The 9,865-nt window shown below is 44.1% G+C and overlaps 1 protein-coding gene across 1 annotated transcript in view; it reads left to right on the forward strand.

Annotated features, from left to right (window-relative positions):
• Nucleotides 1-9,630, forward strand: part of tns1a (tensin 1a) — a gene marked incomplete at its 5' end in the record, with an annotated part of 265,790 nt that extends 256,160 nt beyond the window's left edge. Inside the window, 11 exons of the mRNA XM_081381204.1 lie at nt 386-1,029; nt 1,137-1,226; nt 1,777-1,905; nt 1,988-2,083; nt 2,241-2,318; nt 2,502-2,573; nt 2,677-2,706; nt 8,907-9,075; nt 9,165-9,233; nt 9,354-9,383; nt 9,475-9,630. Coding sequence (XP_081237330.1) covers nt 386-1,029; nt 1,137-1,226; nt 1,777-1,905; nt 1,988-2,083; nt 2,241-2,318; nt 2,502-2,573; nt 2,677-2,706; nt 8,907-9,075; nt 9,165-9,233; nt 9,354-9,383; nt 9,475-9,616 — 1,549 coding nt within the window. The 3' untranslated portion in view covers nt 9,617-9,630. The remainder of the gene's footprint in view (nt 1-385; nt 1,030-1,136; nt 1,227-1,776; nt 1,906-1,987; nt 2,084-2,240; nt 2,319-2,501; nt 2,574-2,676; nt 2,707-8,906; nt 9,076-9,164; nt 9,234-9,353; nt 9,384-9,474) is intronic.
• Nucleotides 9,631-9,865: the final 235 nt, after the last annotated feature.

Consider the following 9,865-nt stretch of genomic DNA (forward strand, 5'->3'; position numbering starts at 1 on the left):
ATTCAGGAACACTTCAGCTAATACTATTAACTAATGTGGAAACAAGATTAACTAATCAGTAAGTAATAACAAATTAATGACTGAGATAATTCCTTATTAGATAATCAATAATTACTGAATAAGATTAGCCTTATTAAGAACTATTAACTATGACAAATCATAAAGAATTACCATTAATTACTTATCACAACATGAACATGTGCCTGAGATCTGAGCAAATTTGTCTTTTTTACTCTGAACATGGTGCTAAAAATGCATCTCTAATTACATAGTTCCTCAAGAACTACACTACAAAAATATGTGTCCTCATTTGTTTGGGTGAAATGTATCTGTTTTCTTTTATGTACTCACACTTTCTCTTTTTATCTATTTTGCTTTCAAACAGTTTTGGCAGTCAGCCTGCCTTTGCATCATTTCCATCTGAGCCCATCCGGGCTCCTCTCTTTCCAGACACCTTTACTTACCTTAATCCTGATGAGGCCACTGTTAACATCATGGGTGTTCATCATGTTCCAGGAAGCCCCAACACACTCCACCGTACGGTGGCCACCAATACACCACCAAGCCCTGCCCTTCAACGTAGGCTTGGTGGTCAGAGCAGCCCTTCTTTGGGGCGACGTATACCAACAGCCAGTGGCAGCAGTGAACCAACCACTCCCAACAGTCCTCTTTTGGGTCGCAGTGGCAAATTCATCCCGCCAAGTCCTGTGCTAGACCGTCAACTCTCACCTGCTCCAGTTTCCTCTAGCCCAGATCACAAAGCTCCATCAAGGGGCCAGGTCACTCCAGATGAGAGACATGGGGCACAGTCCAGGCAAAGCACCACTTCTATGGTTCAGCCTGGACCTGCTACCCCCACATTTGCCCTAGAACAATCCTGTAGCCCCTCACTGTTCTTGCCCCTGGACACAAGAGCAGGATCCATTGCAGGAAATTCTGAAAGTTTTCCAGCAGACAGCACAGATAGTAGGAAAGCTCCAACTCCTACACAATTGCCACCACAAGGACCTGAAATCACCTCAATATATGGTAAGATAAGAAATCTTACAGCCAGGAACCATGCAAATGAAATCACTAAAAGAAACAGATGTGTACTTATTTGATAAACTATTCAGCAAACCATTTATTCTTTTCAGCCGATGGACCTCCAGATATTAGATTGAATATCAAATTTGTTCAAGATACATCCAAATATTGGTACAAACCAGAAATCTCCAGGGAACAAGGTGAGAGATTTAATATCAGTTTTCACACACTGTTTTCTCTGAATCTGTGTAGAGTGGAGCCAAACCCTTCACAGGAGCGGCCATATCAAAACACGGGTGGGCAACTCTGGCTCTCGAGATCCATTTCTCTGCACAGCTTATGCTGCCTTCACATGCTATTGGAAATTTCGTAAATACGAGTTTCCTAGTCGGAAACTGGACATGAACGCCCTCTCAACTGGTATTTACTACTGCGAAACTTTGCGATGATTTTGATGCCAGAGTTTGCTGCTGTGACTGTAAAATAAAATTTCCCCAAGACACAGGCAAGTATGAATCTGGCAACCTTCATGATTCCAAATTCTTTCAAACAACAAAGCATTTTAACACGACAAATATTTATCAGGATTGGAGGTAAACTCTGCAGGAAAGTGGATCTCGAGGACTAGAAATGCCCAGCCCTGTCAAAGCCCCATTTTGGTCATTACAGAAGATTTTCTGTTTACTGTGTTTTGCCTTTATAAGGAAGTATAACTGACTGGTGACACATTTTCTCATTTGTATGTTTCAGCCATTTGTATTCTTAAAGATCGTGAGCCAGGAGCATTTGTCATTCGAGACAGTAACTCGTTCAGAGGAGCATATGGTTTGGCCATGAAAGTAGCCTCTCCCCCTCCAATGATGCAGCAGAACAAGAAAGGTAAAATAACTCTGCGTGTCATCATTTCAGTCATCACTGAACAGACCTTCCTCCTCATTTATCTTTTGTTCTTACCTTGAAGTTGGAGACATCACAAATGAGTTGGTACGACACTTCTTGATTGAAACCAGTGCCAAGGGCGTGAGACTTAAGGGTTGTCCAAACGAACCATACTTCGGTAATAATGAATTCCGACAGACGTTTGTATTTCTGTCTGCTATCTATTGCACTGACTTAAATTGGTACCCTTTGAATATTATGTCTGTAGTCTTCCACCCATCAGCTTGTTTGTGTACTGTAACTTGTCTTTTGTGTGTGTATGTGTGTCTTTACAGGGTGTCTGTCTGCTCTAGTATATCAACATGCCATCACACCTTTGGCTCTTCCATGCAAGCTTATGATTCCTACAAGAGGTGAGAATGCCATTGTCACCCCATTTCTGCAGCCTCTGTAATTGACCTCTTCTCAGTGGATGGTGGTTTTGTTTGTGTTCTCTAAACACTGGCTGTTTTTTTTTTCACTCAGTGTCAATTTGCATTTCATCAAATCAGTCTTTGGTTTTTGAGGCTTTGTCTCTTACTTTTATTTGTGAACAGATCCAAATGAAGAGGCCTTGGAGTTAGCAACACCAACTTGTTCAACCATGGATTTATTAAAGCAGGGAGCAGGTGAGTCTCTCTCTTTCTCTTTCTGTTTCTGTTTCACTTCCTTTATTGCATTCTATATATCTTATTTTTCTCCTAATTTCTTGTCAATTTCCTACCACTTCAGGACCTCCTAAACCTACTGAAGATTATTATGGTAAATATGGCACATCATATCCTAGGTTTGCTTGCTAATTTTATATTAACTACTGGCTATGAACATCATCTACATGTAAGATAATTTAGTGATTCTGACAGGTCAATTTAGCTCGAATGAATTATTAATTCATTTATAGGGAATTCGAAAGAATCACTTATTACAACCGAGCAAATGACTCGTTCACAGTTCATTTGAACCGGCTGTAACTATCAACTCTGCAACGGATATAAATATCCAAACTATAGTGAAACACTATAGTTAGCAAGGTAACTTAGATCAGCAGTTTAAGACATTAAATTCGTAAGCACATAACACAAGTAACACTTTTCTTTAAAATACAAACAAGACTTTATTGATTATTCTAACACATTAAAACTAATATCTAACACAAACACACGCACACACACATTCATACGAGTTGCAGAAAGAAAGAGAGAGTGAGGAAAGAGTGAGTTTTAAGAGTGAGATGATGAAATCCCAAGTTTCTATATGCACTTATAAGACATAACCTGAATCAACCATCAATCATTATTTTAACCCTTCTATCGTTTCTTAGGTGGGTTATTAAATCTATATCAAATACACCAGTTCAGCTTAAGAGTCTGGAGGCAGTACTTGCGTATCTTTGCTTTTGGGGATTCCCTTTGTCAGCGTAAAAGGGGTTTCCAGAGTTCGTTTGTTGGCTGGTGTCCTCGTGCTGGGATAGATGTCTGGGGCGGCCAATCAGGTGGTGTGCTGGCGAATGGATGGAAAGTCTTTGTTTGAAGCTGGCTTTGCAGTCGAATCGTGGACCGAAACTTTGTCGCAAAACTTAACTTAGAACCGAGACTCACAACTGAAAAGAAAACTAAGAAATGAAAGAAAATTGAGACGAGAGTATATTTAGATGGCTGGAATAAAGCTGTTAACCTATGTTCTTCTGATCTTAATTTGGGTTCTTTCGTTTCTGCTCGTCTACATTGATTTCAATCAAGCCATCTTTTGAATTAAGAACATACGATCGTACAGATAGGAAGCAAGACACACTTTCATTCAAACATCTAATAGTTATAATAAATCATGACTTATATATGGGATCTAAGCATATTAGACACACACATAAGTGGTAGACACAATATAGAATTATGTAGTTTCATGATGTTTGATTATAAGTCCATCGAGAATTGTTCTGGGATGATTTTATGTATTTTTGTAGTTAAAGTCTCAGTCTCTTTGGTTTTAAGAGATTTCAACCTTGGGGTCATTGAGAGTTCCTTAAGAAGAAGGCAGTCTGTTTTGTATCTGTCGTGGGGGTCCAGCAACTTCTGCTGTTATCTTGATCGGGCACCGAGCTTTTGCCATCTCTGAACCAATCAGTTTTTCCCATACAATCTAACACTGACAATGTTCTTCCTTTAGTTTGGCCATAAAAAGTTATTAGTGTAGCCTGGCTGGAGCCTGGATGGGTGATTTGGGGTCTGGAATGTTGAGTTCCCTTTCGTTGTCACTCCGAGTTCCGTCGGATGACGACGAATGGGGTTTCGCTTAGAAATCCTATCATCTTCGAGTATATAAAACGAGCCAATGGCAATGAAATGCCATGGGTCTGCGGAATTTGCATAGCGTAACTCCGCCCCACCCTGGGGGTATATAAGGAAGTGCGCTGGCAACATGCAGATATGTTTTCGCTTCGGAGCCAAGTTCAGTACTTCACTCCACAAGCCTTCTGAGTGTCATCTCAAATCTCTTCGAGACGAGCGGCTCTTCAGTGTGTTGGTGTGACGGCGTTTTCCAGCGAGATTCCAGCGAGATTCCTGCATTCCTGCTGCTGATTTGTGCAGTAATCTGCCGACAGTGAGTGTGTTTCTCCCTGGGCGCTTCAGCACTCTGCTGAGCTTTTCCACTCTCTAAAAGAGCTGCACGCGGCACGTCTTTTTCAAGACGGTTCGCCCGTGTATTTTCTATTACCTGGATGTGTGTGCGTGTCTCCACCACGGGCTCGGGCGCCATGTGCAATGGACATGCGGCCGCGGGCTCCTGGACAGGACCCCAGCGCCTTTGGCATGTCAATTGCCTCGAGTTGTTGGCTGTACGTCTTGCCCTGCACCGCTTCCAGGCGTTGCTCAGGGGTCAACACGTACTGGTCCGATCGGACAATACCGCGACTGTAGCGTACATCAACCGTCAAGGTGGTCTGCGCTCCCGCCGTATGTCACAACTCGCCCGCCACCTCCTCATATGGAGTCAGAAGCATCTGAGGTCGCTTCGTGCCATTTATATCCCGGAAAACCTGAACCAGGCGGCCGACGAGCTGTCTCGGCTTCGGCCTCTCGCTGGAGATTGGCGACTCCATCCCCAGACGGTTAAGCTGATTTGGGATCAGTTCGGGGACGCACAGGTAGACCTGTTTGCCTCCCACGACTCTTCCCACTGCGACCTGTATTATTCCCTGACCGAGGGCACGCTCGGCACGGATGCACTGGCGCACAGCTGGCCGCGGGGCCTCCGCAAGTATGCGTTTCCCCCAGTGAGCCTTCTTGCGCAGACCTTGCGCAAGATCAGGGAGGACGAGGAGCAGGTAATTTTGGTTGCCCCATATTGGCCCAACCGCACCTGGTTCTCAGAACTAGTACTCCTCGTGACAGCACCTCCCTGGCCAATTCCTCTGAGGAAGGACCTGCTTTCTCAGGGACGGGGCACCTTATGGCACCCTCGTCCCGATCTTTGGAACCTCCACGTGTGGCTCCTGGACGGGATGAGGCAGGTTTGAGTACCCTACCACCAGCGGTGGTGGCTACCATCACTTCCGCTAGAGCATTGTCCACGAGACATGCCTATGCGTCGAAGTGGAACCTCTTCGTCAACTGGTGTTCTTCTAAAATCTAGAACCCACGATATGCCCCATCAGTGTCGTGCGTCCTTCCTGCAAGAAGGGTTGGAGCGAAGGCTGTCTCCCTCCACCCTGAAAGTGTATGTTGCCGCCATTGCCGCACATCACGACGCAGTTGATGGTAAGTCCTTAGGAAAGCACGACCTGATCGTCAGGTTCCTGAGGGGAGCCAGGAGACTGAATCCTCCTCGGCCTCCCCTCGTACCCTCTTGGGACCTCTCAGTGGTTTTAACTGCCCTGCAGAGTGCTCCCTTTGAGCCTCTGCAATCAGTGGAGCTTAAGTCCCTGTCAATGAAGTAGCGCTCCTGGTTGCATTGGCCTCCATCAAGAGGGTAGGGGACCTGCAGGCATTTTCGGTTGACGAAGCGTGCCTGGAATTCGGACCGGCTAACTCTCACGTGATCCTGAGACCCCGGCCTGGATATATGCCCAAGGTTCCCACCACACCCTTTCGCCAGGTGGTGAACCTGCAAGCGCTGCCTTTGGAGGAGGCAGACCCAGCCTTGGCACTGCTCTGTCCAGTACGCGCACTCCGTGCTTACGTTGACAGGACGCAGTGTTTTAGGACCTCAGTCCAGCTCTTTGTCTGTCATGGTAGGAAGCTGAAGGGAAAGGCTCTCTCCAAGCAAAGGTTGTCTCACTGGATAGTGACGCCATTGCTTTGGCATACCAGCAGCAAGGTCGACCATGCCCCCTTGGTGTGACGGCCCACTCCACTCGGAGTGTGGCATCCTCTTGGGCTCTAGCGCATGGCGCCTCGCTAACAGACATCTGCAGAGCTGCAGGCTGGGCGACACCTAACACATTCGCGAGATTCTATAATCTCCGAGTGGAGCCAGTTCTTCTCATGTACTCGCTTCAACTAGCCGGTAAGAGATTCTGCTCAGGTGTCTTCGCTTGCTCGCCATTCCTCTCCACGGACGGGATACGTGCGATATTTTCCTCAGGTGAGCCTGATAAGCCCTGAGTCTCTTCCAGCACTGACGACGTCAACGCCAGAGTTATGCCACCGGCAGCTTCCGCGCTTGGCTAGGTGCCTCCATGTGTATGGTTCCCCTCCGGGGCGACCCCCACATGTGTATTTCCACTGTAAGCCTCTTTGAGCATGTGTCTTCCCTTGGCAAGCCACCTTGCCACCCCTGGGGTTGAAATATTCCACCTGCGGCTGGACACCCCAGTGTTATTCCGTATGCAGCCCTTCGGGGTCATATGTGTATTCTAAGTCCCCCCCTTCGGGTTGGGCATGATTGCATATTTCCACTGGATATGCTTCCCAGTGTACCTTGGTATTCCTGTGTTAAGTAGGACTCCTTCGTCCGTGCTAGTCTCACGACAGGGAGCTCAGACTTACGCAGGGCACTGGAAGACAGTCGAGAGGTGGCGTGATTACACTGGGAACCCCATTCGTCGTCATCCGACGTAACTTGGAGTGACAACGAAAGGGAACGTCTCGGTTACGGATGCAACCCTCGTTCCCTGAGTAGGGAACGGAGACGTTACGTCTCCCTGCCACTTCCGCTGTACCGCTGGAATGCCTGAGTTCAGTCTCGGCTCCTCAGCGAAGACACATCTGCATGTTGCCAGCGCACTTCCTTATATACCCCCAGGGTGGGGCGGAGTTACGCTATGCAAATTCCGCAGACCCATGGCATTTCATTGCCATTGTCTCGTTTTATATACTCGAAGATGATAGAATTTCTAAGCGAAACCCCATTCGTCGTCATCCGACGTAACGTCTCCGTTCCCTACTCAGGGAACGAGGGTTACATCCATAACCGAGACGTTCTGTGTGGAATTATGTTTGAACAAATCACCTGGAAGATTCATTTGTGTTTGATTTCGCCCTCAAATCCTACATACAGTACTTTCACTATATGCACCTGAAACCGGTCCTGAAATAAGGTGATAGCAGCTGACTTGACTGTCAAACCACCACAGCCATCTGAATTGATTTTGTATTTAAAACACAAACAGAATGTCAATATTAATATCAATTTATTTATTTATTTATTTATTTATTTTTAAAGGTGAATATCAAAAGCAGCAGTCCGAAACTGGTGTGGCCATAAGCCACTTTAAGTACTACAGTGCATCTTATCCTCATGGACTGCACTAGATTTGTCCGTTTTTGCTGTGAGATGTTACCACACTCTTACACCAAGGAACTTGCAAGTTCTCAAACACCTCTGGGGGGGACATATGGTTACATATGGTTTGGCACTTTTTTTCCCGAGTTTATATTTAATATCTTTTACCCAGAGGTGTAAAGTCCAGGGGTCAGAAAATAAAATACCTGCCATATGTTTATTCCACCTATGAACTCAGCCAGCTGATTTCACTAATTAGTTCTATCTCCTGGCTGAAAAATTGTGCTAATTAGCAAATCCAGGGCCCGGTTTTTCAAAAGGTTTAATCCGGATAAAATTGATCCGGATTTAGTAATCCTTTTTTTTGCGATCCGTGATCACGTAATCCAGCTTACTTTTGAGCCAGTTTTTCAAAGCAACATTGGATTGGATCAATCTGATCCGGATAGGAACTTTTCAGGATCACCAAATCCTGTTTACTAGAGCCTTAAATGGAACCAACAGTGTAGCCTACTGGCTTAGCAAAGAACAACAGTTGGCAAAATACCGGTGGCCACAAATAACCATTGTTTATTTTAATTTTAAGAAACAGAAACACTGTAATAAACAGAAACATTTTACTTTCCTTATGTTGTTATAATGTAAAATAGCAGATTTTGTTGTTTTACCATATCTCATTAGATGTGACATGCTTCATATATGTTTCAAATATGAAGAAATGTATATATCATCAGTAAACATTGATTTTGTGATCATTCACTTAAAAAAAAAACTCTCTGGTTTTATTTGGTTCGAAAAATCACAACTGAATCCACCCTTCTGATGGGATCAGGATAATCCTGTTTTTTTGGATCAAATAGATCCCAAACCAAGTTCAAAGTTCTGAAAAACCCAAAGGGCAGGTTTGATCCAGATCAAATTTAAGATCGGATTACATGATCTGATCTTAGTTCAGAATCCCTCTTTTGCTTTTGAAAAACCCATTTCTAAGATTTGATCCAATCCGTGATCCGAAATCCCACTGGATTACTTTTGAAAAACTGGGCCCTGGTGATTGGAACCAAATACTGAGGAGGAATCTTACTTTCTGATCCTGGACTTTACACCTCTGCTTTTACCTCAGATCATAGCTATGAAATGTCTGGGGTTTTTTTTGCATGATACTGTTTTGGTGTAGTTTGAGACAAATAAGTTTCAGGATGCAGCCTCTATTTTGCACTTATTTGATCTTTTTCCCCTAGCATGTAATGTTTTGTACATAAACTCTGTGGATATGGAATCTCTGACCGGTCCTCAGGCTGTGGCCAAAGCCATCACTGAAACGCTTGCTGCCAAATCTGCTCCTATGGCAACCATTGTCCATTTCAAAGTGTCCATACAGGGCATCACACTCACCGACAATCAGAGGAAGTGAGTGGATTTAATAGGATTCATTTTTAAACTGTTGCCTTGAATCAAGCATGTGTCCTTTGTATAACCAAACTTCTTTTTTCTTGAAGGATATTTTTCAGACGTCATTACCCGATTAACATGATAACATACTGCAATTTGGACCCACAAGACAGAAAGTGAGTGTTTTGGTTAGATATTTTAGTTGACTTTTCTGCATGATCCATGTACATTTCATAATTTCAGAAATATGTTTGACATTAAATTCAATGAGATCCTCTGGCTCATTGTTCTTACAGGTGGAACAAAGCAGAGGGTGGGGTAGCAAAGTGAGTATGCCACATTGAATCATTGTCAAAAATGTTGTTAAAGAGAGAAATATATTGCTCTAACAAATATTTACTCTGGTTTATAATGCAGACTGTTTGGGTTTGTGGCTCGAAAAAAAGGCAGCACAACTGATAATGTGAGTCACCTGTTTGCTGAGCTGGAACCAGACCAGCCTGCTTCAGACATTATCCGTTTTGTCTCCAACATCATGCTGAACACTCAGAAACCTTGAGTGGCTGCCCAGCAACCATCTTGATTTCTCCATACGAGTCTGAATTTTTTTCTCACCAAAGAGGATGTGGTTATTCTTATCTTATTTTTCCTGAGTGGATTATTCTTTTTACATACTGTATTACTTTATTTTTGTTGAATAACTTTGGGGGTTGGGCTCTTACTCTTTCTTCTTTGTGAAGATTTGAAAACGATGCTGTTTTTTTAGTAAAGATCTTGCTGAAAAGCAGATTAAGATTGTGCCAGGGTT

The sequence above is a fragment of the Scardinius erythrophthalmus genome (genome assembly GCF_964197995.2).
Source record: "Scardinius erythrophthalmus genome assembly, chromosome: 12".
Lineage (NCBI taxonomy): Eukaryota > Metazoa > Chordata > Actinopteri > Cypriniformes > Leuciscidae > Scardinius > Scardinius erythrophthalmus.